Consider the following 26,615-nt stretch of genomic DNA (forward strand, 5'->3'; position numbering starts at 1 on the left):
AAGAAGCAGACTCACACGGACATGCTACAAAGACGAGCCAAAGAGGAAGCCAAAAGGAGAGAGAGAGAGAGAGAATGATATCAGCAGGCTGAGGGTGGGGGGGGGGGGGGGGGGGGTTGTTTTCACCGGTACTTTTTGACTTCTCAAAGCTGGAACTTTGCAAAAACCCGCACGGTCTGTAACACCATACCCAGATGTATTAGGAATTCATGTTAAACCTGTAGAAGCTGGTATTTTTCTAACTTTTAAAGTTAAGAGACAACTTTACATTAACTTGAACACCACCGTGAGTTCAAATCAGTCCACGTATCGTTTATTGCGATAGTAAGTAGTCTAAAAACAGTGGAGACACATGGGGCCAAGGGGGGAACCAAGGCCAATACAGGATTTATGCTTGGCTTGAAGGCATCTTGGCAGAGAGCTCCCAAGTTTGTGTTGTTTCAATTAATGCCTGCTGTTAGGCAGTCAACAACTGTAACCCCTGCATAAGGAGGAAGAAAAAAGAGAGAGACCAGCAATAACAACATGAAACATGCCTGAATGGAGGACATCAGCATTACGTGCATTAAAAAGCCTTTAATAATTCTGTATACGCCTTTTAATTAGTAATTAAAGGGATGATCACCATGTTTCCTCAAGCTCAAGCAGCACTTTTATTTCTTGATTGTTCACGTCTCCTGCAATCACCTGCTTTTGCAGATGAAAATGAGGTCTCGTCTATTTTAAAAAGTGACGCGTGTAACGTGGAACATGTCCATGTTGTGCCTGCTTTTCCTGCAATGCCCTCAACTGCTTCACCACAGATGGGAGGTAACAGGATCAGCCCGGCATGCAGCCCCCGTGTATCCAGCCCCTGAGAAAAGAAGCGAGCTTCAGTAATATAAACCTCAGTTAGACCACCCTCAGTTGCATGAAGTACCACCTCCCCACCCTCCAGTTTCACCTATCGTCCAGCTAAATCCACTCACATCCTAAAACACGAACTCCATCCAGGACCTTGGGGTGCTTTGACACATTAATAGAAAGTATGCAGTGGTTAAGTCATTGCCCGGTTGTGCTACCGATGCCAAGCAGCCTTATTTGGATAAAAGATGAGAGTTTTTAAGCTCGATGACAGGCACCACAAGTCCACATTAATCTTCAGCTGTTGAGTATTTGTTTTTCTTAATGGTGGCTGTGACATTTACTGACACCAGCTTAGATAGCTGCTTTGTTAAACAGATCTTCACCTGTCCTCTACCTCCGCAGCCAAACTGCGCATATGCTCTGAGCTGGCCGAAAGACGAGGAAAGACCGGACAGAAATGAGCCAAGATGTGTCGGAAGATTTGGAATCAAAAATTAGGTATCAGATTTTATAGGTCACATGAATAGAAAGTAACGGGAACCTTCCTTTTCCAAAGCAGCTAATAAAGCTCATTGGGGAGTTTCCAAAACACAAAAAATGTGTGCCTAGTATGTACTGCCCAGTATGGTTGTGATCTTTCATTTGACCTCCTGAAGTTGTTTGCTGGTGAAAAATTACCTGCAATTTACTGTAAACTTAAAAAAAATAAAAATAAATGTTTAAGGTTTAATATTTCATGTTTTTGGGTGCAGGAGAAGAACCCAGAATCACCACCACCAGCCTGATACAAGACCATGCTGCAAAGCTGTTCATGCCAAATACTCATCTCACCATCCAGCAGAAATGCAACTCATCAAACCAGGAAACATTTTCTTCTGTTGCCTGACAGGAGTGGCACTCAGTGTGATTTCCACTGCTTCAAGGTTTGATGTGCTGTGCATTCAGAGATGCTCTTCTGCATATGCTGGTTGTAACAAGTGGTTATTGGACTTTCATCAGACCTCTAACATCAACAAAGCATTTTGACCCAGAGAACTGCTGCTCAGGTTATTTTCTATTTTTCAGTAGGTTCACTTGTCCGTGTCTGCAACCTATATGCTTTCAGTCACTGCCATGTAGTTGGCTGATGAGATATTTATGTTAACAGGCTCGTTGAACAGTGTACATAATTAAGTGGCTGATGAGTGTAAAAAAAAAATCATCCTGTTCTTAGCAGCTTCTAAAATGATTTAAATACAACCTCAGGAGAAAAACATCACACAACACACTCAACTGTTAATTATTAAACAAAAATGAAGCCAAAATGCAGAAGCAATGAGGAAATATTAAGTACACCTTGTGATTCGGTAGCTTGTAGAGCCAACTGACCCAGTTTGGGCCTCAGCTGTCAGACGGCCTCACCTTTGACTCTTGAATACTTTGGTATCGACCAATCGACCATGACTGCTGAAAACCAAGCCCAGGTGTATGTGCTGATATACTGTATTTGGTTTTCACCAAATATGGGGCAGGGCACTACGGGCACACACCTTGGTTTCATCTGTTCAAAGGACATTGTTCATGAAGTCTTGTGGTTCGTTCATACCCAGTTTTGCAAACCTAAGCTATGTTATCAGGCTTTCTCCTGCAGTTCTTTCAAACAAACCATACTTCTTCAGTCTTTTTTAAATTGTACTTTCATGAACTTCAACATTAAACATGCCAGCTGAGGCCTGTAGAACCACCTTGGCTTATTTGCAGTCTCTCTCACACACACACACACACACACACACAAGGTGCAGCCCCTTTCATATAGTCTTGATGAGTTCATATTTTTATTTAAATTTTCAAAGAAATAACTTTCATAGCAGCTAATTTTCAATCTAAAACAGTTTAAAATAGAAAACATTAAAAACAAAAACAAAAAAAGGAGGTAAAGGTTGCAGTTTTCTATCATTTAATCCCAAAAATATAAAGCCTGACCCGTGACAGAGAACAAGTTGCATCCCACTTCCTCATGGTCCCCAGAAGATATTTTATACAAGAACCATTAGTGTGTGTAATTTTATTAACCTTTAAATAGTCTGAGACACAGATGTGTGCTTCTCCAGTCCTTCCAGCAGTGATAAACCCTGATCGCACTGCACACATGAAGTCACATACCAAAAGACCTCTTATTGAAAATCTACTGAGTTGTCAGAAACATTATTTCCCACATCACCAGTGCTGTGAGAAGACTGGAAATGAGCAATGTGACCCTCAGAGGCACGACTGAGCAAAAACACAAACACACACAGTAAACCCATCCAGTTCCTTCAATGTTTACCAGCCTCTCTGAGGTCCTTGGTCGTGCCGTCCCTCCTCCAGGCCCGGTACAGCTTGATACTCAGACTGGGAAGGTCGTACAGCTCCTCTAAGTGAAAACGCTGCCGGAAGCGATCCACGAAGCTGTTCTCCGGATCCAGGCGGAAACGCATAGCCCACAAGATCTGAGTGTTTTCCTGGCACAGGTATTCAAAGGTGTCCATCAGCTCCTGCAGGTAAGGGTGGGCGTACACCACATCAGCTGCCAGGATGTAGTCAAAGCGATGAGTCGGCACATGGGAAATGCTGATCCAAACTCCTGACCCCAGATCAGCTCAGTGACTGAAAGCAGAGGTGGGTGGGTTGAATTTACACACACACTTTCAATCTTTAACTCTTATGGTGATACTCCAGAATGTGATGCTTTAAAATATAAAACCCACTAGAGGGGTGTACTTGCACCGGCCCTTGGTGTTACGCGTCACATTGTACTGGAGATTCCCTAACACATCAGGTAGGTCAGTGGAGGTCATCTTAGCACCTGGAGAGACAGTAAAAGTAAAATTGAGGAATAACTATGGAGGAAGAGAAAAAATAACTTAACAAGATTAAATCTAATCACTGACTTGTGTGAGTACCTAACAGGCTGGACACGATGGTGACAAGCCCAGTTCCAGCTCCCAGTTCGATCACATTTTTGTCCAGCAGGTTGTATTTGTCTTGGTTTGTTCTCCAAGAAGTGGACAGAGCACCATGGCCTGTTAGAGGGAATCAAGTATATATTTTTAAGTGACAGGGATCAAAATTTATGAGCATACATCAATCTAAACTCAAGGACAATTTTTGGGCTCACTGAGGGCCAGAGCACAGCTCCATAGAGGTCTGTGGACTCTTTGATGAGGATCTCCAGACCAGAAAAGACGTATCCCTCCCAGACCTCGGGACCAGTAACAGGCGGGTGAAACTGCCGTGCCATTATGGCGCTGGCTAGTTCTGCATCCACAGCAGGACCTGCTTTGCAGGCATCTACAGAAGAGGCAGATATCATAATAACTGTGTTTATATAGAGATACTTCACAGTAAGGGAAAGCAGGATCATCAGACATGATGGACAAATTTTAGGTAAATTCTCTGATCTCATGTGTCTTTCTACACTGGGATTACAACAACAATTCCAAAAGATGAAATGCTTTGTAAAAATCCCCCAAACTCATATTGTATTCACAGTAGAACTATTCCATGAAAAATATTAGCTAATTTTGAATTTGAAAGCTACGGTACGGAGCCCCGTACGAAGCCCCGCAAGGGACATGGGAGAAAAAAAATTACGATGAACTTTTGCGAGATCCCGAGTTAGTTTTGCGAGATCTCGCAAAAGTCCGTCTTAATTTTTTTTCTCCCATGCCCCTTGCGGGGCTCCGTACCGTACCGTACCGTAGAAAGCAGCATCACGTCTCAGAAAAGTGTCAATGGAGGCAACAAAAGGCTGGAAAAGCAAGTGGTACTAACAAGAAACAGATGGTGGGACATTTTGCGACTAATTAGGTGAATTTGCAACATGTTAGAAACTTTCTTAGAAAAGAAGTAAAGACGGGCAGATCACTGATTGGCAAAAAAAAGTGTCTGCAAATTTCAGACTAATGTTCCTAACATAAAATTGTGAGGACTTATCTCATATCTCATCACCTTGCAAACATAATAATATAAAAATACAAGTCTGAAATCTGGAGAAATCTCTGTGCGCAGGGATCAAGACTGCAAAGGCAGCACTGTGCTGGACAGTACCCTCCAGGAAATGCTAGTTTTGTTAAAGGTCACCGGTATCTGACCATGTGTTGCAATATCCTCTTCTATGGAAATAAGGCTGCTGTGAGGTCTATTTTTTGTCATTTCCAGTGTGTTTGGTTTTTTTTGTGACTGGTCTTTGACACAAATTACTCTTAGATGCATCCGCTTTAGTCCCGTGACCTGAAATCCCATGTTACACCTTACACATTACACATTTTCTAACCCATGAAATGAAAGCGAAGGGACAGAACAAAATCACTTGAATTACAATATATTTAAACCTTTCTTTTGTCCAATGACAGACACACACACACACAAACATAAGCCAACTGCTCCATCTTTTATTCACTACAGAACTGTAGAAGCTCCAGCACAGGGTGGCTGTTCTAGGTGTGCACCACTGTGGCAGAGTGGGAGCAAAAATCCTACACTTTCATCTCACAGACAATAATACAACAATAAGCAGAACTGCTGAAGTACTGGAGGTTTTTTTTTTTTTTTTTTTTTTTACTTTTAGCGTCTCAGCTCATAATGCCTCTCTGATCCTGCTGCATTTGTTTGTTTGTAACTCCAACCGGTGAGCCACATCTATTCAGAGCGTCTGACCCACAATTTTAGTTATGCAATGCTACTTTAGAGAAAAGGTCAGGGGAGCCCACCGAGCCACAATACAAAGGTTGAGTGAGGACAGGGAGAGCTCAATTTAGAGCTCTGTGTGTATAAATAGTAAGCAGATGTATCAGCAAAGCCACACGTCTTCCACGGTCAGATATCAGATTTATACTCGGTGCCACAATGCCAGCATTTATCATGTATTCTCTATATGCTTTTTAATGACTCACCTTTGTGTCTGTTTTTGGGATCCTCCATGGTCTTGGGTTGCTGTGTCTCCATGGACTAAGGGAAGAAATCAGGACAGGAATGTCCAACGCAGGAGATCTGATAGCAGCCAAAGCAGTCCTTGGTTTATAATCAAGGCTGAAGTCTTTTGAATTTGGGTCACTGTGGATCCTGATCCCTAGGATTGTTAATGATTGCCTTCTGTGGTTTTAAGTTATACACAAACAAAGTGTTTTCCAATTTCTTGTCCAGGACTCCCAAACCGAGGCTCACTGTACCCGATATCTCAAGCTCTTTCTGGGCATGCTTGAACTCCCAGTGCATGAAGCAGCAACAGTGACTGACAGCAACAGCTGCACCGCCGGCTGCTGAACCGGAGCTGGAGAGGGAAGTGGAATAGAAATCTTTGATCTTATTCCAACAATTTAACTTGCAAGATAGTGAAGTTTCTCATCTGTGCAAAAGTTTAAACATGTTCGTTTTTTCAAGTCAGGGTAGGTAGAAGTGATAGCACGGATAAAAAGAAGCTGAAATAAGACCTGAAAGAAGGAGTTTGAAAACCTGCATCTGTCTCAGTTCATTGTTGACACACGAGGGCGACAAATGACAGGTGAACATGTACCAATATCTCATAAATTTAATGCAAATGAACTCATTGTGGTCACACAAACATCTACAAGCAGGAAAATAGTTTTCTATTAATAGTTCATAGCAGTTTTTTAACAAAATTCATGTTTCATAAAATGGAAACCCTGAGTTTATCAGACATGTAGATGTCAGACATTTGGGAGTACATATCAAAGTCCTCATGTCTTCTTCCCCCTGCCTTTTCCTCTCATGCTTCCTCTCCCTCTCGTGCTTTTCGCTCCGCGTCCTCTCCGGCTCCCCTCGAACACAGGTCGGGCTGTAACCATAGCAACTCCAGGACCACCGTCGCTGTCCTCACCAGAGCTACTGCTGCTCATCCTGGTTCTCTTAGGTGGAGTTTTATTAGACTGAGGAACAGTCTTTACTGAGAGGGAGTCATGACTGGTGCTACTGCTATCTCTGAGAGCTGTAAGAGGAGATTCATCAGTCATCTCTGAACCTAAAAAGCCTCCTCCTGCCACAGATCTCCTCACATCTTTCTCCTCTCCTCCTTTATCCTGACTCCCTTTCTTAGACTTAGACAGGGAATGTGTATCGTCCTCACTGTCATCCTCTTCCTGCTCGGCTCCTCCTTCCCTCTCTTTTCGCTTCAAGCAGGTGACCGCTCGGCGGAGTCGTTGACTGCGGATCGCCTGCTTCTCACGTTGCTCCATGCGGAAGAACGAGTCTATCCGCAGCTGAGTCTAAACCAAAGCAGACAAGACATGAACGGTAGAAGGCTACAAGCCGGTTTAATTTATTCTTTCTATTATTGATTTTTCAAAAGTTACACAGTCTAACTGGAGACATTTAACCCCTGAGACCCAGGTGGTTGTTTGATATCCACGGGTTTGAATTTACAGCATATTAGTACTGTTTAAGACTAAGATTAAGTAATGCTAGCGTGCTTACTGTTTTTAGCTCGATATGTAACCGTTCATTATTCTGATTCCTGCTATGTCAGCAATCAATAATCGTTAGCTAATAAAACATTTAGGCAATTATTTATTTTAGTTAACATATCTTAGCTAAGCTAACTTTTTTGATAACATGCCAAACTATAACCAACTATCTGCACTGTTTATTGTATCTTTAGGTTTTAGCTTCTACATTTAGCTAAACATTTTAGCCATTTTATGCTGTGTTTAACAATAATAATAAATTTTATTTGTGTTTCAAAACATTCTGGGACACCTTAAAATCAATTAAATAACAAAATCACAGTATGAATAAAATTGTTGATATGCATTTTAAAATATAAGGAGCTATCACAAACAACACCTAAGGTCGTAAACTATTAGGAAAAGAGATTTAACAATTGTCAATGCATAGAGAGAATTTATAACATTTATCGAGAACAGTTTTGGTTCCTACCAGAAGAGCCTCTGTTTTGTCACAGTTTGAGAGATGAAGGTGGGCAGCGAACTAGGCTCAGTGGACAGATAAACCTGAGCGTCATCAGCATAAGAATGAAAATGTAGCTAAATTTTCTAAATATGTGACCTAATGGTAAAACATAAATAATAAATAGAAAGGGCCCTAAGACAGAGCCCTGGGGAACACCACTGACAAGCTTGTGATCTGAAATGTATTTTTCCTTCTAGCTACCCATTACAATTGATAGCCTTCAGCTAACCATTTAACTGTTTACTCATTACTTTTAACTTGCAAATATTCAACCATTATGTTTAGCCTATCACTAAATTTCTTCTCACTTGAGGTTACTGAAAACTGATCTTTGGAGAAGCTATTTCCCGAGTGAAGACATCAAGAAACTGTTTACATGTGGAAAAAGAACGCAAAGATTTTGTTTTGCATTTTCAAAGGTGTGTGCCTCTCTCTCCTTTTTTGACATTGGCCTCCGTGCCAGGTTATTGTTGCTTTGACATGCTCACACGTGGATGTAACCTGGTTACCTGCTGGGTGTTGAGCTGCTTGATCACAGGCTGAAGAGTCTCCTCTGTTTTCCGACTGCTCCAGCCAAAACGACTCAGGCAGAATGTAAAGCGCTTGTTAAGAAATATTCATACATTCAGAAAAAGCAGGCAAACACATTCCCACAAACAGAGAAAGGATATTCTTTGATCATGTCCAGCTGTGGGCGTCCCCAGCTGAAGGAGCTGTCTGACTGGTCAATAGTGGGGTGCAGGTAAGCCTGAGCCACCACAGGGTTGGGGAAACCAGGCTGCAGTTTCAGATCCCTCAGCTTCTTCTTAACTTTTGTGTCCCGAGAATCAGACACCAGGCGCTTTTTCTCTTGAGCCTCTGACAACCAGTTACTAGAGTTAAATAAAAAATAAATAAATAAATAAAAAAAACAAAGGCAACAACAATAATTTACTCATGGTGTTTTTTAGCACACAACCCAATCCTAAAAAATATGTAAATGCAAAAAATAATAATAAAATGCAATGATTTGCAAATCTTATATGATAACATTATTCACAGTAGAACATTAAAAAAATGAGAAAAATATTGGCTCAATTTGAATTTGATGGTGGCAGCATGCTTGAAAAAAAAAATTTGGCACAGGGACATGTTTGACTCCACTGACTCCCACCCCCTCCCTAACACACTGGACAATCTGAAGAGCAGTTTCAGAAACAGGTTCTTTCAACCTCGCTGTCTGAGGGAATATTATACAGGAGGTCATTTCTTCCTGTTGCTAGACTCTTTAATTCATCCACTTGGGTCCAAAAGATCACAGACATCCAGTACTGATTGTTGTCTTTGTCTCTTGCGCACAGAAGCAATCTCACCCACCTGAACTGTATCAGTGGCTCCAGCCCTGGTCCTGGAAACTCATTCAGTATCTCCATGCCAGTCACGTAGCCGATCCCTGGCACACCCTCCGTGTAGTCACTTCCAAGCAGGTAAGCCAGATTTATCATTTTAGTCCTGTCCAGACCTGACAGAGGCGAGATTACAGGTTGTTAAGTAAACAGGAAAAATAAAGAAAAGGACAGCACTCTAAGCGATAAGACTGTGCTGACAGCCTGTTACACAAACACTTCTCCTTCATATGTACAATATTAGCTCATGAAATTCCTGTTGTGATGTGCCATCTTAGCACTATTACAACACTCCCATAAAATATGACACCATTGCAGCTGCAACCACCAATAAAACTAAATCAATCATGCACGGAGCCATGTGGGTCAGTGTGCTGGTTTAAGAGAAAATAACTATAATGTGCCCATGAAAGAACATGATTGCTGTGTTTCCACAGCAGTCATGTATGTAGATTTAATACATTTGATTGGAAGCAGGCTTGAATTCCATCCTTTGATATATATTTTTTTATATAACTGCACACACACAGATACACACACACACACACAGCAGCTTCACTGACTGAGCTGGCTCTGCAGGTCGCTGTACTGGTAATGTTCGACATATTTGTCCTGGCTGAAGAAGTTCTTGTAAACGTGACGTCCTCCGAACAGCCACACGTCCGAGTCGTCTGTGATGGTCCCGTGGGTGTGGTCGGCCCAATCGAGCGCCGCACACTGAGCCTCGGCCTCCATCGGAGCCACCAGATATGGGACGCCGAACAGCCGCAGCAGCTCCTGGTTTCAAACGGTCATTACTCACAAAGTACAATAAGACGATGTAGAGCGTTCTCAGTATCAGAGTTGGCGTTTAGGTCTCATGTCCTGAGATGTGTTAAAAGACTCTGATCTTAAAATTACAACCCTTCCAGCTCAACAGGCTGCGGATGTTTCCGTGGTCATCTGAGAGATACTTCTGCTCTTAGCAGCTGATTACAGGAGCAGCTGACAGGATTAAAAACAGATCGCACACACTGAGCTTTTACCTTAGTGTGAATTTTATGAAGGAGAAAATGCTGACAGCATTTGGCTTTCAGGGGTGTGAGCGAGCCAGCAGACGCATAGCAAAGACTGTGAGGTAGCAATGACTCTGGGAATGTCTGGCAGAGGTGATGCTGGGAAATGTATCCCTGCTGGGAGTTAACACCTGCTCTGATCTGTCAGATCCGCTGTCAGCGCATTAATCTATTTACATGCTGGTTTCTATTTTTTCTAATTAAAGTGTACACATCAAGTTTTTTTTAAATATATATACTTGTTTACGGTTTGCGTGTGGCTGTATGTGCTGATGTGATTTCTCTCTCACCTGGCTCTCCAGGTACATCTGCCCGGTGACTGTGTTGGCCATTCTCTCCTGCTGCTGTTTCTGCTCCCTCAGGTTGCTCTGCTCCACCTTCAGGGAGCTTTCCAGGGCCTCCAGCTCATCCTGCAGAACAAACACACACTTTTGCATGTCAACCTGCTCCTTATAGTCTTGTTTCTGTTTATGCTGAATAAAGCTTGACGTGCAAAACAACAACAAATAATTATAGATAAACCAGAAAGTCTGACACTGTCATTTCTTCACAAGCAGTAATGGCTATAGCTGATAAGAAATCAAAGTACAGACAGAGAAATGACGTGGGTGTTACTTTTGAGTTGCAAAACTGGTCATGAATCATCGAATGAGTGTTTGCTTAATAATATTAATAGGAAAGGGTGTTAGTTGAGTATTCTCTGAACATCTGGTCTTTCCTCAGGAGACAAATCAACACCAGTTTGGTAAAACTTACTTACACGACCATCTCAAGTTAATGGACTGGGTTTGGGGATATGCCCATCATAATAATTCATTTTTTTTAATGATCTGACAGTTCGATCTGAAGTGATCAGTATGATCTGAGTTGTTCTCTGTTAAAATATCAAAAAAATACCAGTCTTCTGAAAATTTCAGCACTGAAGAGCCCAAAATGAGAACTTAGTTTCACATAAGAAGAAAAAAGAATGTTGTTTTTTTTACATATTTGAAAAAACTGGTTCATCGCAAAGACAAAACTCCTAAACACAAACGTAACAACGTAGTGTATGATGTACAGTGTAGCGAGGAATGCTCAGACCTCTACATTGGAGAGACCAAACAGCCACTTCATAAACCTATGGCACAACATAGAAGAGCCACCTCGACAGGACAAGACTCAGCTGTCTATCTGCATCTAAAGGACAAAGGTCACTCTTTTGAGGACACCTGTGTTCACATTTTGGACAGAGAAGTCAGATGGTTTGAAAGAGGAGTGAAAGAAGACATCTATGTCCACTGTGAGCGACCATCTTTGAACAGAGGTGGTGGTCTACGACACCAACTGTCTGCCATCTATAATCCAGTTTTGAAATCCCTTCCCAGATGCCTTAATGCCCACTCACATCCTGGGCCATCTGACCCGAAATCACATGATAGGGTGGAGCTAGGCTTCACAGCGGGTTCACCCGAAACCCTGGTTGATTGTGACCTACACCCGTTTTCACACCTTGACTCGCGTGACTAGATAGAGGATATACAGGGGGTTCATGACCCCCTTGTAAAACATCTTCAAGTTCTTGTCCCTTCCTTGTGACCTTCAGATAACTTGGTTTGACCAATTGAAAATGGTCAAACCAAATAGGACTTAAATCTGGGACTCTACACCTTTTGACCTTAGAACTGAAGAAGGTTCGCGGGTGAGAGATGAAACGTCTTCAAGCAACTTAAAGAAGTCCAGACACTTTTCTTTCCAAGCTTCTTAGACTACGATGACCTGGATGACTGAGAATCTTCACAGACACAGAGCTGATAAGAAATCAAAGTACAGACATGACGTATGTGTTATTTTTGAGTTGCAAAACCTTGGTCATGAATCATCGAATGAGTGTTTGCTTAATAATATTAATACGAAAGGGTGTTAGTTGAGTATCCTCCCAACATCTGGTCTTTTCTCAGGAGACAAATCAACACCAGTTCGGTAAAACTTACTTACACGACCAGCTCAAGTTAATGGACTGGATTTGGGAATATGCCCATCATAATAATTCATTTTTTTTAATGATCTGACAGTTTGATCTGAAGTGATCAGTATGATCTGAGTTGATCTCTGTTAAAATATCAAAAAAATACCAGTCTTCTGAAGATTTCAGCACTGAAGAGCCCAAAAATGAGCCCTTAGTTTCACATAAGAAGAAAAAAGAATATTTTTTTTACATCTTAGAAGAAAGTAGGCCACGTGTGACAATATTTGTAGCACCGCTTGAGTACTAATGGATCATCAAGATGACTAATTTTCTGTCTATCAGAGATCCGTAAACTGCAGAATTACAGAAACTTACAACATCAAAGTGTTCCCATTCATTGATGGCTGGAGCTGATCTGGATTCTGTCTCCGTTTCCTCTTTCATCTCATTCTGCGCCTTTGTTTCTGCTTCTTCCTCTGAGTTCAGAGCAACAGTTGAGGAAATTTCTGCTAAACTTTCCTCTGAGTTTCCTTCCTCCTTTGCGTCATCTTTATGGACTTTATCTGGATGTGCTTTCTCTCCAGTTATCACGAGGGAATCATCTGCAGTCTCCTCTTTTGAGTCGTCTTCTGAGACCTGAATGAAGCTCTCTGAGAAAACAGGGAAAGAGCAGACTGAGACAACCTTTGCATTCTCATAAGAGAAAATGTGATGTTATTTCTAACTGCAGTGAATATGTTCTGGGACCACGCGTATATGTGGAAAGCATCAACAACAATAGAGGATCAGGCTGGGTCGCAAAGCGGCTTGCAGCAGACACCTAATGTGTCGGCAAGCAAAGGCGGCTTAATAATGTGCCTTATGGCAGATTTACCAACTAGATCAGCTGAGCCACCATCTGGCTTTTGCTGATGTATCAGGGCTGCACGACCTGAACAAACGCTAACGCTGTTAGACCAAGCATGGGGTAACTGGCATAATTATACTTTAAAATCTGGTTAACACAACATTAAGCGACTGGTTTTCCTTGATGGCTGAACCTACTCTGTAAGCTAGATAATTTAATCTTTACCCAAGGCACAGGACCAATTTGTAGGATGTCTATTTGACGTCCTATATGCAGCCCTGTTCTTATATTATCCATACAGTGATCGGTTTTGTTCTGAGAAGTCAGGCTTTTCAGAAACCAACAAGTCTCAGTTCAAAATTTTATATTAACATGTAAAACCCTCTGCTTATTTAAACCTGTAAATCTGACATCTGGAAGCACAAACACACTACAGATTTAACACATTTTGAATCACTCCAATGTGAAAGACACCATTTCTGTACCTTCTGACTCGCTTTCCTCGCTGCTCTCTGACTTCACTTCATATCCATTTTTCTCTGGAGCTTCGGTGAACTGCTCTAAGAGTGCGGTGGGTCTTCCAGAGAGCTGAGGAGATACTGGGTTTTGACTGTTTGCAGCAGCAGCAGCAGCATCCTGACGTGTGCGCTCTGGTTCTCGTCTATTATCTTGTTCTTGTTTCTCCACTTGTGCCCGACAGCTTGTCTTTATATCCTCACACAGCTCTGCTTTCCTCATCTTATCTTCTGAGCTGATCTTCTTTGCTGCTAATCGAAGTGCTTTATTTCTCTCTCCAATCAATTCTTCCATCTCGTCTTCAGAGCTGCTATCTAACAACCTGTCTTTGTCACGTAAACTTTGCCCCGTGAGCTTCATATCAAGGTCTTTTTCTTTGAGTGAAGGTTCGGCCTCTTCCTCCGAGCTGCTGGTGACCGCTCTTGGGGCACGATGATGAATATTTGTTTGATTGGTGGGCGAACTACTCTTAAATTCAGCAGCTCCACCTTCATCCTCAGCCAGAACCTGTTGGATTGCCAGCAGTGTGCGTGGAGACATGCTGCCACCATCCGTCTTAACCCGGTCGGACTTCTCCTCGTCGGAGCTGTCGTTAATCGCAGCTTGGATAGCTCTGAATGTCCGAGGCGAGGGCAGTGAGGCGTCTCCATCAGACGGTTTTGATGCTGAGGGTTTGGAGTCGCCTGAGGAGGTAGCTTGCGCTTTATCTTCTTCCTCACAGACAGGACGCCAAAGAGGCTCAGGTTTGTCTTTGGGCCGTCTTTGACAGCCTGACAGGGAGCTCCCAGCCCAGGGTGCAGCTGCAGGTTGGCTCTCGGGGGCTGTCTCGCTCTTTTTGGTGCCTATGAAGGTAAAGTGGAGTGCAGTTTTAGAAACTAACACAGAGGCAAGCTTGTACTTTTTCATTTCAGCCTTCTGATATGTTAAAAGAAAAGTAAAACACAATGATCCACCAATAAAAATCTGATAAAAAGAACTACATCATGATGTTTTTGAACAAAAAACTGTTTAAAATATGAACTTATATGAACATTACTTGTCTTCCAATGAACCTTTTCCATTTTCTAAATGAATGTTCAGACATTTAAATGTGATTTGGAAAAGAAATCTGTGGCACTGATTATCTATTTTCCAGACAGTAGTGCAACAATCCACTGACTGCCTCACCTTTGATAAGGATATAGTGAGAATGGTCTTCTGACACCAGCCGCTGTGCCTCCACGCTTTGCTGAGCTCCGTCCTGCTGGCAGACATCTGGAGCACTGCCCGCGCTCCGGTGGTTCATCTCCTTCTCCACACCCTCCAGACGCTGGTTCAGCCGGTTCCTCTGCAGCAGGCCAGCCAGCTGGTACTGTGAAAAGTCTCCAGACCGCTGAGAGAGTGAAGAAGCGTCAGGAGACACTGAAGCATGAGTGAGGAGTTATCCAGGCCAAACTATTTTCATTTTAAAACATTTCAAAATAAAAAAGCATTAGCAATAACTGTAGCCTGAGAGTGAGATGTACCTCTGGAGGTTTGTGAAACATGGTCCGCCGTCTTTTGGAAAACTCTTTCATGTCTTTGAGGATCTCATGTTTCATTTCAGGAGGCAGGCTGGCAAAGTCCTCTGAGTTGATGTCCATTGAGTTGGGGTCTTCACACACTTCTCCCTGAGACATGAAGAACAAACTCTCTTTAGTCAATGAGGACAGTTATACAATAAACGTAAAGACAGTTACCCATATGTGAACAGAGACAAGGCGATGAATTTTACTGGATATATAAAGAAGAGTTTGTAAAGGAAAAATTGCAAAAACATGTTAACATTTTGGGGAGATGATACCAATTTGGTGCACTTCAGATTGCAATGACACCATTTTACCTGATACATGTAATAACTATCAACCATTTCCTCCTCCTCCTCTCTTTCTTCCTCCTCCTCTGAGCTGTAAATGCAACAGGAAAACATTCAGACGTGTGTTATTGCACACTATGTTTGATATGGCACTAAATAAAGACAACCATGCATTTTACTAATTGCTCCTTGGTTCATATGAACTGTTTGGTTATCTGAGAGAAGAGTCCATGAAAACAAAAAGTTTCTAGTCATGGATATGAAGCCATTTGCTTTCACAAAGCACCTGACCCTCCTGGCATGTCCACACATGTGGAGGAAAAGAGCTTTCCAGCATTCTGTTTACCCAGAAAAGACCTTGGATTGATTCTGACTAACTTATGTATGCAAGCAAGTGAACAGTAACCTGGTTTTGGCTTTCTCCTCTGCGGGTGGCAGTGCTGGAAGAACATACATGTCATCCACCTCATTTCTCCTCACGCTGGAGAGGCTGGGGAGAGGTTCCTTACTGGGAAGTAGGAAAGAAATGTGCGTTACTTTCAGGCCAAAGCCCTGACACTATAATGACTCCAGAAGGAGAGCAGATGTATTTTTATTTTGTTGATATCATTGAAGAACAGGAGGGTAAATATGGGAGGAACTATTTACTGCTGGTTTAGGGATGCTCCCTCTGTCCCTCACCTGTGGTCTCCAAGTGCAGCTTTGATAGCCTGTCTCTTCAAGAATGTTTTGAGCAGTTTCTCATTGGTGTTTCTGGACTCGCGAGTCAGCTCCTCCTTCCTTTGCCTCCTCAGAGCCTGCAGGAGGAAAACAAGGTTAAAATGAAGACGCTAAGCAGGAATCGCTTGCCTGCTACACACACGCATGCACGTGGGCACACAGACTTACAAGGGTCTGCTTCTTCAGCAGCGGTGCATCCCCATCAAACACAAAGACTGGCCTGATGCGGAAGAACAGTAGCTTACAGATGCGGTGGAAGAGAGTGAGCAGGTGGGCGTTCTGGACGCTGTTGCCGTCACGGTCCCTCACCCCTTTCACCGCCTGGTTCAGCCATATACTGATGTCTGAGGGGGGCTCTGGTTAAGGTTTCCGCTATGACTGAAGTTAGTAAAACCTACACACTGCTGAGACAGAAGAAGCAAACAGTGGTGGACAGATCAAAGATAAATACAGCATTTCTAACTGAGGATACCAACAGCAAGTATCTTTCCCTCCAGTGTCTCGGGGTTGATGGGTTTCCCTGTGCTCTCCAATAGCCTCCACAGTCCGTGCACTCCCATGGTTAGCAGTCCAATTAATGTGTTAAAAACTGAAACATACCGCCACAATGCCACAGTGCGCTATAAGCACTGAGCATTTGTCCTGAAACCCCTGGAGCAGAAAAAGGGGATCCTTTTTAACATTTGTTGCAACTGTATTTTCATCCGGAAAGCAATTATTCTGTTCGTATGAAGGTTCCGGGCTTGGGGCGGGAGGGGTATCAATACTCTGTTACACCAGCGATTTATCGCGGCATCTATTTTGGACCATAAATCAGCTGAGGCTTAAGATGTTAGATGTCTACATGTTAGTAGAATGATAGATAAACCGATCTGAGATCAGTGTGTTGTGACGTTGAGGGGAGTAATTGGGTGGAATGGTTCCTGGGTTACATCTGACAGGCTACGTGCGACCTGCGCTACTTTTTCGACAAAAACGATTATTTTGTAGATAATGTAACAGCTATTCAAGTTTAGGATTACAAAAAAAATCGTGGCTTAATATTTACGCAGTTATTTCCATCTGGCAAGGGGGGTTAGAAAGGTGTATTGCTGGTTTAACAGGACGTTTTGCCTGAGAGGTACAAATCAGGGTAAAAATCTCGCACGAAATTCGCGAGAGGCCAACTGTGTCCGGTGGCAAAACAAACAGCCTGGGGCTTACGGCTAGTTGAGCGAGGAAGATTCTACCCGGTATGTTATCCAGTTATATCTGTGAACTCACTAGAAACGATACCAAATACACAGAAAAGCGTCTTGTATACTCATTATGACACAGCTAATGCTAATATAAAGCGAAGTTTTTTATCATTGACGCTGCTCTGCAATCGGCTAACGTTAGCACAGTTAGCTTTCTAACAAGTTACCGTTATCACGTTACGTTATCAGAGCCTCAGCTGTTAACCCTGACCTTTGACTGGCGGTCTTCTTTAATCATTGGATTCTACAGGTGTTAAAAATATTTCACTTTCCCCATTGTTGTTATTACAGGGCGAAGGGCCACCTGAGACGTCATCAAGACGTGGGTTTCACCCAAACAGACTACCTTTCACACCAACACCGCCTCCACCATGACTGCTGCTGTTAGAGGTACGTGTGATTTCTTTGTGCTCTAGTGTTCACATTTTACACACGGGTATTTGTAAAGTCAGCGGAAGTAAACTTGACCAAGAGTTGATGGAAGTCTGTCTTTTTATCGTCATGCGTTTCTTGTGCTGTTTGGTGTTTGCGGAGCTTCTGTTTTTGTGAAACATAAACAAAGCTGACACACATAAGGATTAAAGCTTTACAACATTGTTAGGCATATGTATTCCACTGCACTGCCCGCATGTTAGAGGAATCGGACTCAAAGTGTGATCACAATTCTTGTTCCTTTATATCTTCCAGATTCTGCCAGTGTGCCTGTCCGAGGTCCTGGCGATGGCATGGAAACTGAAAAACCACCAGCCATCCTGGAGGTTAACACAGATACACTTCCACCAGGTCCATCTGAAGTTCCCCTCGTGAAAGTAGCTAGCCCAAAGCACAGCCCCAAATCTACCCATCCAGCACCTCCCGCTGCCCCACAGCCGCTTGGAGTGCTCCACCTTGGGAAAGTAACTCGAGAGGCCTGCACAGAGGTGGAGGCTGTGAGGATCATGGTCCCACGTGCCGCTATTAGCCGGAGAAGCCGCACAGGAGCCACTGAGGCGAAAGGGGAGACCGGGCAACAGGCTGAGGAGCAGGGGTCTCCTTCGCTGCATTTGGTGGAGGACTGGAGAGGACAGCTGGTGAAGCTGCAGAACTCTGAGCGCAGGCTGCTGCAGGACAAAGAAGGCCTGTCCAATCAGCTCCGTGTGCAAACAGAGGTGAGGCTGCAATGAAACTGACACGCATTATTTAAATATCAGACACACTGAGGACCCTTGGTGAGCACAACAAAAATGTAACTAATATGGTTTGTAATTCTTAAAGCTTTTTTTCTTTTTAATGACAAAGTTCTTTACAATACAAAGGGAGAAGACAGTTCAACTTGTGTTTTCAGTTGTAAAAGGAGCTTTTATCAAATTTGTGCGCTAGGTGAACCGTGAGCTAAAGAAGCTGCTGGTGGCGTCGGTGGGTGACGACCTTCAGTACCACTTTGAGCGCCTGTCACGGGAGAAAAATCAGCTGATTTTGGAGAACGAGGCTCTGGGCAGGAGTCTGGCACACACTGCAGAGCAACTAGAGCGAATGAGTATCCAGTGTGACGTTTGGAGGAGCAAGTTCCTGGCCAGCAGGTAATGGACACTATAATTCAGTGGAAGATAAATTTAAAAATGTGTGTGTGTGTATATATATATATATATATATATATATATATATATATATATATATATATATATATATAATCTGTATTTTGCTGAATAAACTTGAATTTGTGTTGACTCCTCAGAGTCATGGCAGAGGAACTAACGAATGCCAGAGCAGCTCTGCAGAGACAGACCAGAGAGGCACAAGGAGCAATTCAGGACCTGCTGTTGGAGAGAGAGGAGTTCTCCAGGGACATGATGCTCACCCACAGGTAAGATTGTGACTCACATGTAGTGATTAAATAAACTGGAGTGTCTATTATAAGAACTCTAAACTTAAAGCATACTGGAACTCACAGCCACTGATGCTGGCGTGAATGATGGCAGTATGTGTTGACGTTACCTGTTTTTGTGTTTTCAGATCTCTGGAGCAGCTCCTGGTGTCTCTGCAGTGGGGCAGACAACAGACGTACTATCCCATCTCACAACCCCTAAGCACGGGAGAGCTGGCGGTGGCCAATCACAAGCTAGCAGACGCCATCAACGCCCACCTGCTGGGTAACAGCGGCGGCAGCAGCACCAATGCTGCAAAAAGCAGCAGCGCAGCAGCTGAGCAGCTCTGCAGCACACCGGCTGAGAAGATGGCAGAGAAGGTGAAGGTTTTACGTGTTTGTTTATGATAAATATCATATTTAATTTCTCACATTTGTAAGAAAATCCAGAAAGTCACAGATGTCACTCACTTTCTGTCTCAGGTGCTGAAGAGTTTAGATCCCATTTCCTGCTCCGAAAACAAGGCTGAGTCTCCACTCAGTGTTTCCACCCCCTCAAACTTCCTCAATAGTAAGAAGAGCATTGGCAGGTTTCACCCTTACACCCGCTACGAGAACATTACGTTTAACTGCTGTGAGCGCTGTACAGGAGACATCCTGGTGCTGTAGAGGTCACAGAGATTACCACAAACATCGTTGGAGCTTATTTCAAAGGACTGAGTGTAGTCTGAGGGTTACTGGAGCTTTGTGTTTAGTTGGAACAGCAGCAGACAGTTGCTGCTCTCCTGGTTGTGGTTTTACCCTGACTGTTATTTTTACATTTCAGATGATGGTCTGAAATATATGGCTCTGTTTATTTTGTTACTTTTATTTGCTCTTTAACTGAATTCAGGAATCGTAACGCAATGATTAGACATTTCACTGGGATGTGACATCAAGGTGAGTCCGTGTTATGCGTTGAACAGAGATGCAAACATGCACGCTGGAAGGGATTCACAGCAGCGTGATGATCGGTGACCGTAGTCAGTGGCGATGGACAGAACCCAAGATCAGTTTTTCTCGACTTCCAGGCCAGCGACTAAAGTGACTACCTGTAAGAATGATTGACTTATTATCTGAAAGTATATGCATTTGGAGGTTACCTAGGCAACTGGAGCAGAGAATATATTTATTTAAAAAAAAGAAATGTGGAGATTATAGTTGTTTCAAGCCAAACAGCTGGCACGGCTGCGATACCTTCTACAGAAGTCCTTGTGTAGATGAGTTAGTGAAACAACTTGATCAGCTGTTGCTGTCTTATTGTATGTTGTGACACAACACTTACCTACTTTATTGCACCCAGGTGTAACCATTGGATATGCTTGCATCTGTCCATTGCCAACCACTTTGGTTTGCAGAAATTCAGCTAACTCTTTAAAGTTTGTGCTTTTCTTTCTTCTGATCAGCTGCAGTGTTTTGCACCATCCTCATATTTATCACCGCACTGCATTTATGTAGTAAGAGAAATTATTGCCTTATTACTGAATGCAATTCTGAAGTAACTTGTCTATACAAGGCATTTTTAGAAGGTTTTAATTGCCACATTTTGACTCTCAAAATGATCAAAAACATTTTTTTCTTAATGTGGCACTAATACTCCTTCGGAGCCTCCAGTCTGTAGTGTGTTTGAGGGTGTGCTGAGTTTTATTTGCATATTCCAGCTGTAAGTTTGATCCTGAGACTTGAAAGTATGTTGTGTAAATACCCTCCAGTGAGCTGCTTCCACTGTGACTGTATATAAAGTGAATCAGGGTCCCTCCTATACTGCAGGAGCCACACTTCCTCTGTATAATGGTGCTACCTTATTTAGGAAAACACTGTATTAATATATTTTGTATATTTCATCATGTAAATGCATTAATATACATTCAGTGTTATGGAAGTGGAAAGATGGTACTACAAGAGCAAAAATGACCTTGACTCTTTTTTTTTCTCTCTCCATTTAATCATGTCGTTTTTGTTTCGTCTATTATTATTTAAAAAGAAATGTATAAGGGCTGTATTTTTGCTTCAAAACACATTACAATAAAATAACTGGTAATCGATTGAAAATATGTAATTAAAACTGAGCTGTTTCTTTCATCTCTTTTGGAAACGACTGCTCTTTGCAGTAATAGTGATGGTTTCATCTGCAGTGAATGCACAACATGCAAATATCTGTACATCCTTTGTTTTTCTAAAATAAAGACCAAAGTAGTTTCTACTTTTGCATTGTTGTCATTAAAGCAGCATTTATTCACTTTCAATTTACATTTACAAAATAGCAAAAGTTATTTTTCTCACTCCTCATGCCACCACATCCTGTTCCTGCCTCCACTTTTTCTGGCTTCTATGTCACTCTTTAATGATGTCCGTACTTTGGTTCCAGCTGGTGTGTTTTCTCTTTCTCTTCCAGTGAACCCGGACTCTCTGTGCTCTTTGTTTTTAAATGTATTTATATTTCTTTTCTCTCCTGACCTCTGTGGCCTGTCGCCATCATCTCTGGCTCTGTGTCTGGCAGTCTGCATCTGTTGTTGGTGGAAGCCGTCATGCTTCCTTTTAGGCACAAACTGCAATGCCTCATCCCATCTCCCTGTATCCTTGAAAGAGAGCATAATGCGGATCATCTGATCCAGAGTCAGATTTTTGGCTCCCATCTCCCAGTGGAGGAACTCATCGAGGGGTAAACGGGCTGTGGCCAGCTTCAGACGCTTTGCATTGGCCAGTGATAAGCCTTTCTGGATCGAGCGGTCCACTAGAGCTCCGATAATATAAACCTTTGAGTGGTCAAAGGTGCGGAGGACGTTGGGCGAGTCTGCAGTGAGGTACACGAGCTGTTCGCGGGGGAACAGGTCAACGTGCTGCCGCTCAGAGGTGGAGATGAGTAGGCGCTCCCAAGTCTCTGCACCGTACCGTTGGAGCAGCTCCTTCTTGTAGAGTCCATCTGGCTGCAGGTTGCAGAAGTGGAGATGGTAGGGCTCAGTGGCACGCCGGTTCAGCCCTTCAACATCCATCAGCTGGGACACCGTGTTCTCGATTTCCCGTCTGGACATGTGCGACTCATAGCTCATGTCAAACACCAGTGGCTGACCGAACACCATGGACTGAGCGGACTTCCACGCCAGCAGCTTGTCCAGAGAACGGTCCCAAAATTGAAGGAAGAGTGTGTTTTTCAACCTGGGTCCCCCCTCGCGCTCCCCTTCCTCTCCACCGCTCTCCAGTTCTCTTCTCTCCATCAAAGATGCTTCTCTCTTGGCTGCCTTCTGCTGCTGCTTCTCCTTACGGGCCTTTTTGTGACGCTCCCTGATAGCCAGGTACTTCAGGTACTTCTTCCTGGAAGACTTGGTGGTGAGCTTCGCCAGTGTCTCCACCTCCTCATCAGTCATCTCTTCAGGTACAAGCTTTCCAGCTTGCTGCCACATTGCAACCAGATCCCGCATTGCCTCCAGAGAAGACCCGTCCTTTGAATCATCTCCTGGCTCTTTCAGGTTCTCATCATCATCACTTTCCTCTGCTTCATCTTGAACCTGCTTCTCATCAAATGCAGCCTGGGATCTCATCACAGACTTCCACCTGTCCAGATCTAGAGCCTCTGTTTCCTGAGTTTTACCTGCTTTCGTCTGTGCAGCATCTTTCCCCGCTGGGCTGATAGCACTGAGGAGGCGGATGGACACCGCGATGGACGCTCTGTGCCTGCTGGCCCTGCTGTTGCTGGTATTAAAACTGCACACTTGTCTCCCGAAAGCGCAGAATGGCACAGAATGAGCGCATTTCCAGAAAACAGCACAGCCTCTGGGAGTGAAGAGCCGCAGCAACATCGCAACAAATGAAACGAAACAAGAGCTGCTTAGAAAACCAGGAGAGCCAGACTGTTTTTACAGAAGCGCTTCTCCCAGACTCCCGCTGTTATTCAAGTGTTACAAGTAACGGCAACATCTCACTCAGAGTCCAGAACGCTCTCAGAGGTGTGCTCACATGTGTTGACGGCCAGGCTTCTCAAACACTAGGGAAGAAGGTCACGGTGTCACACTATAATGTGACGTAGAGGAAACAACGAGGTGGCACAGCATCGATTTTCTTTGTTGAGAAGAGAACACGAGCCGTTTTAGCCAGCTAAATCTATATAATATATTAAATGGTAATATGATATAATAAATTATAAACCACAGCTTATTTAAATTATTTCCACAGTGTCTCTAATTAAAGTTAAGGCGGATATTTGATGGTGTCGCACACGACGCAATGATGACGCACTTCACTCCCGGAAGTAAAACAAACGTACAGGGGGAGACGTTAGCTCGTTAGCCTCAAAATGAGTTTGTTTTTGCCCAAATTAACGTGCAAAAAAGATATCGACGAAGTCATTAAAGGGGTGGCAGAAAAAGTCGTGGTTTTACGGTTCGGCAGGGACGATGACTCGGTGTGTCTGCAGCTCGACGAGATAGTAAGCTGAAACGGTGACATGAATGTAAATAATGACTGCTCACTCTCTACTTTAGCTCATGTGTCTCCTGTCTTTCTGTTGTAGCTCTCTAAAACGGCCCACGACTTGAGTAACATGGCGTCCATTTACATCGTCGATGTTGATAAAGCTCCCATTTACACGAGATACTTCGACATAAGCTACATCCCCTCCACTGTCTTCTTCTTCAACGGACAGCACATGAAGGTCGATTATGGGTGAGTGGACCTAGGGCTCAGAATGACAATAACCTAAAATCACTATAAGAAGACATTAGTTTGAAGCAGTTGAATAGCTTGAACCAGGGAAGTGACCCGAGTGATTATCGAGGGCCACTGAGCTACCCCTCAGTTATATTTTGCTTGCCAGACTTTCTTGAGTTTTTTTTGGTTTTGTTTTGTTAAACAAACGCTTAAAAGATAACTTAGCAAAGACGTAATCTAAAACACACACACACACATTGTGTCTTTAGGCAGCAAAAACACCTTATGTGTCCCTGCTTATTTAATTGAATCTATGATATGTGCAAAAGATAACAGACATTAATTGGCACTTTTCACCTACAAGGTGATTCACAAATAGCTATTAGCTGAAAACATAGCATTTGTGATCATGGTGTGCAGTGTTCCCTTAAAATACATATGAAAAAACTGTAGGAAGTCAAGTTACACAGACTGGTGCGTAATAAGCCACCAAATAAGGCAGAAACCAGAGATTTTTTGATGGTAAACTGGTTTTGAAGTACAGAGAGAGAGCTGTGCAGGAAGTGTGATTTTTATCATGGTGGAAGAAAAACTGCCAAAGTAAGAGGAACTGCATGACAATGTTTATTAAACAGAAGTGTAGTTTTTATCTTCTTTGCTGCTGGTTCAATGAATTTTGAATAATGAATCAATATCACATTATTCAAATTAAAAGAGATTTGAATCAGGAAATCCGTTTTTTTTTAACATGTGTGCATGTGTGTATCCTGTATCAACTGAAAAGAGAGCGTCCTTTCACCCAGTTCTAAGCAAAAGTCAGCAGTTCTCCAGCCGCTGCAGTTGGCCTTGAAGGATGTGGCCAGAGGGTCAAATCACAGTCCTGTTATCAGGGGGAGTTATTCCAGCCAGCTTTCGGCCTTGAAGCCTTCTAAGCTGACGACCGGGTAGCTGAATAAGATGATGGTTGTTTGGTTTAAGGTTAGAGCGACCAGGCTGCATTTGATTTCGCAGGTGATCTAATGTCCATCACTGGTCCCCAGGTCTATCCAGTTCTCTTTGCAGAGCTGTGAGCTTCTCCAAGATCTTATCCATATTTCGTTCAATAAGCACAGTCTGAGTACTCACGGCTCTGCCCATCGCATCGATCTTAACAGACAACAGAACATTCATTCCTGAAGGCTGTTTACAGATGTTATATAAAAGCTTGCCTAAGAGAGTTCAGGTTGTGTTGAAGAATAAAGGTGGTCATACCAAATATTGACTTTCAAACTCATTCGAATTTTACAAACTCTGATGCTCTATTTCTATTTATTTTGACACGTTTCATTAAAGCGTTGTATTTCCTTTCCTAAGTTTAAAGAAACAAGGGATTTCAGACTTTTTTCAAATTCATTTTGATGGCATGACTTTCAACTTAAGAATAATCAATGTCAATTTTGTGGATACATATCAACACATACCAAAAGTATAAGCTACTGCTGATGCGCAAAGAGTCAGAATAAGGCAAACAGTTGTTAATAATTGTTTGTCTTTCAGCTCTCCAGATCACACCAAGTTCGTTGGCAGCTTCAAAACCAAGCAAGATTTCATGGACCTGATTGAAGTGATCTACAGAGGAGCCATGCGGGGGAAAATGATTGTCCAGAGTCCCATAGATCCTCAAAATATTCCCAAATATGATCTCCTCTACCACGGGATTTAGAATCAGTGACTTTATTCATTATGTGATGGGCAAGATGCTCTGCAGAGTAGCACTGACGGCTGCTGAATGAGTAACGAGAGACATTCAGACTTTGAACCACAAAGTAACTGTTTGAGGAATACTAAAGTGCCTCCGATTTAAAGACTGTTGAACATTTATTCTTTTTTTGTTGTTGTTCTTGTTGTAGAAATCAAATTACCGACAGTGTTTTTGCCTTTACTGTTTCTACTCCTGATACTTTAAAGGTTCTTCTAATTCACTTAGACAGGGAGTGTGACAGTAAGGAAGATTGCGGGTTGGTAAAAACAGATGTCAACAGAAGTGTTTTGCAAATATTTGATGATATAGGAAATGCAAACCTAAGGGATGTAAAGAGTTTGACTGCAGGGTAGTCTCTACCAGTTTTTAACAGTACTATGTTGGAGGCTGGAAAAACTGAAATGATTTCAAATTTTACCTGTGTTAAGTAATGGCAGGTGCGTACTCTGTAGTGGGATTTGTCAAATGTTTGATAGTTTATTTTGTTAATACTAAAAAATCAGTGAAAAATATAATTTTGGTGTTTTTTTTGTTTTTTTTCTGCCTTCTTCACACGTTTGATAGGTGTGAGTTTTGATGCACTGTGTTAGCGTTTCCTGTGGTAAACCGATGTATATCAGCAGCGAGATGCCACATTTATCCACTGTGCATGCTCTGCTGTTATAATAAAATTTCAACCATCCTTTTTCTCTGCGTTTTCTCGGCTCTACAGATGTTAGCAGCACAAAGGCTCAGCCCTCCTGTTGGACAGGTGTCTGTCTGTGTTGAGTTTGCATTTTCTACCTGTTTAGAACAAGTTTCTTAGGATCACTGGTGTTAATGTGAGGGTAAGGTAATTAAATTTGATCTTCTGATGACAGCAGTGGACTGTGGTATAGAAGCTTGTTTCTGCCACTGAAACAAACATGATTGATTGGCAGAGATAAGTTGAAATTTTCATCTCAAATTGTCAACTTAATTTGAAATTTTACATTATTTATTTTTTCAATTTTGAGTTCAAGTTTCTCAACAAGGTGA

At 42.7% G+C, this 26,615-nt stretch overlaps 5 protein-coding genes and 1 long non-coding RNA gene across 8 annotated transcripts; 3 read left to right on the forward strand and 3 right to left on the reverse strand.

The window, feature by feature from the left end:
* Window positions 1-80: 80 nt before the first annotated feature.
* LOC146525513 (uncharacterized) lies at window positions 81-2,597 on the forward strand. The gene is made up of 3 exons (XR_014874384.1): window positions 81-1,146; window positions 1,249-1,344; window positions 1,599-2,597. It is a non-coding gene; the product is annotated as an uncharacterized LOC146525513 (long non-coding RNA).
* Window positions 2,598-2,874: 277 nt separating this feature from the next.
* Window positions 2,875-6,270, reverse strand: mettl21e (methyltransferase like 21e). Its single transcript, XM_085161590.1, is given in 7 exon segments — window positions 2,875-3,419; window positions 3,422-3,471; window positions 3,569-3,670; window positions 3,768-3,861; window positions 3,864-3,887; window positions 3,983-4,155; window positions 5,760-6,270. Coding segments are annotated over 7 exon segments (774 nt in total). The 5' UTR covers window positions 5,812-6,270; the 3' UTR covers window positions 2,875-3,140.
* Window positions 6,271-6,381: 111 nt separating this feature from the next.
* Window positions 6,382-16,805, reverse strand: ercc5 (excision repair cross-complementation group 5). Of its 3 annotated transcripts, XM_085160138.1 has the most exons (16): window positions 16,566-16,805; window positions 16,262-16,437; window positions 16,055-16,170; window positions 15,780-15,881; window positions 15,401-15,464; window positions 15,045-15,188; window positions 14,707-14,911; window positions 13,665-14,381; window positions 13,509-13,568; window positions 12,552-12,826; window positions 10,522-10,641; window positions 9,740-9,953; window positions 9,148-9,292; window positions 8,461-8,663; window positions 8,301-8,383; window positions 6,382-7,088 (listed from the first exon to the last, which is right to left on the reverse strand). In XM_085160138.1, the coding sequence occupies exons 1-16, from the start codon at window positions 16,651-16,653 to the stop codon at window positions 6,564-6,566; spliced, it is 3,237 nt and encodes a 1,078-aa protein (XP_085016264.1). In that variant the 5' UTR covers window positions 16,654-16,805; the 3' UTR covers window positions 6,382-6,563. The 3 variants fall into 3 exon arrangements, with proteins under 3 accessions (XP_085016264.1, XP_085016182.1, XP_085016327.1); XM_085160056.1 differs by having other exon boundaries at window positions 13,509-14,381; XM_085160201.1 differs by lacking the exons at window positions 15,401-15,464; window positions 16,055-16,170; window positions 16,262-16,437; window positions 16,566-16,805 and having other exon boundaries at window positions 13,509-14,381.
* Window positions 16,806-17,188: 383 nt separating this feature from the next.
* On the forward strand, window positions 17,189-20,238 carry blzf1 (basic leucine zipper nuclear factor 1). The gene is made up of 7 exons (XM_085160979.1): window positions 17,189-17,325; window positions 17,623-17,721; window positions 18,019-18,479; window positions 18,691-18,890; window positions 19,046-19,174; window positions 19,324-19,555; window positions 19,658-20,238. Exons 2-7 carry the CDS (start codon window positions 17,703-17,705, stop codon window positions 19,841-19,843), a joined length of 1,227 nt encoding a protein of 408 aa, XP_085017105.1. The 5' UTR covers window positions 17,189-17,325; window positions 17,623-17,702; the 3' UTR covers window positions 19,844-20,238.
* Window positions 20,239-21,410: 1,172 nt separating this feature from the next.
* trmt10c (tRNA methyltransferase 10C, mitochondrial RNase P subunit) lies at window positions 21,411-23,232 on the reverse strand. Its single transcript, XM_085160848.1, has one exon. The coding sequence runs from the start codon at window positions 23,008-23,010 to the stop codon at window positions 21,493-21,495; it is 1,518 nt and encodes a 505-aa protein (XP_085016974.1). The 5' UTR covers window positions 23,011-23,232; the 3' UTR covers window positions 21,411-21,492.
* A 197-nt stretch (window positions 23,233-23,429) lies between these two features.
* Window positions 23,430-26,280, forward strand: txnl4b (thioredoxin-like 4B). Its single transcript, XM_085161463.1, has 3 exons — window positions 23,430-23,636; window positions 23,721-23,872; window positions 25,394-26,280. Exons 1-3 carry the CDS (start codon window positions 23,505-23,507, stop codon window positions 25,557-25,559), a joined length of 450 nt encoding a protein of 149 aa, XP_085017589.1. The 5' UTR covers window positions 23,430-23,504; the 3' UTR covers window positions 25,560-26,280.
* Window positions 26,281-26,615: the final 335 nt, after the last annotated feature.

This window comes from Neolamprologus multifasciatus, chromosome 1, assembly GCF_963576455.1.
Source record: "Neolamprologus multifasciatus chromosome 1, fNeoMul1.2, whole genome shotgun sequence".
NCBI classification, from domain to species: domain Eukaryota; kingdom Metazoa; phylum Chordata; class Actinopteri; order Cichliformes; family Cichlidae; genus Neolamprologus; species Neolamprologus multifasciatus.

What these genes read in the sequence shown, in the direction of transcription:
- ercc5 (XM_085160056.1), bottom strand. Translation starts at nt 16,653, where the DNA reads ATGGGAGTGCACGGACTGTGGAGGCTATTGGAGAGCACAGGGAAACCC. An exon ending in GCTGCACTTGGAGACCACAG is followed by an intron (nt 15,882 to 16,054) that starts GTGAGGGACAGA and finishes CCTACTTCCCAG; the next exon opens with TAAGGAACCTCTCCCCAGCC. An exon ending in AATGGGAACACTTTGATGTT is followed by an intron (nt 10,642 to 12,551) that starts GTAAGTTTCTGT and finishes TTTGTTCTGCAG; the next exon opens with GATGAGCTGGAGGCCCTGGA.
- blzf1 (XM_085160979.1), top strand. An exon ending in AGCTCCGTGTGCAAACAGAG is followed by an intron (nt 18,480 to 18,690) that starts GTGAGGCTGCAA and finishes TTTGTGCGCTAG; the next exon opens with GTGAACCGTGAGCTAAAGAA. An exon ending in GACATGATGCTCACCCACAG is followed by an intron (nt 19,175 to 19,323) that starts GTAAGATTGTGA and finishes TTGTGTTTTCAG; the next exon opens with ATCTCTGGAGCAGCTCCTGG.
- trmt10c (XM_085160848.1), bottom strand. Translation starts at nt 23,010, where the DNA reads ATGTTGCTGCGGCTCTTCACTCCCAGAGGCTGTGCTGTTTTCTGGAAA.
- txnl4b (XM_085161463.1), top strand. Translation starts at nt 23,505, where the DNA reads ATGAGTTTGTTTTTGCCCAAATTAACGTGCAAAAAAGATATCGACGAA. An exon ending in GTCTGCAGCTCGACGAGATA is followed by an intron (nt 23,637 to 23,720) that starts GTAAGCTGAAAC and finishes TTTCTGTTGTAG; the next exon opens with CTCTCTAAAACGGCCCACGA. An exon ending in CACATGAAGGTCGATTATGG is followed by an intron (nt 23,873 to 25,393) that starts GTGAGTGGACCT and finishes TTTGTCTTTCAG; the next exon opens with CTCTCCAGATCACACCAAGT.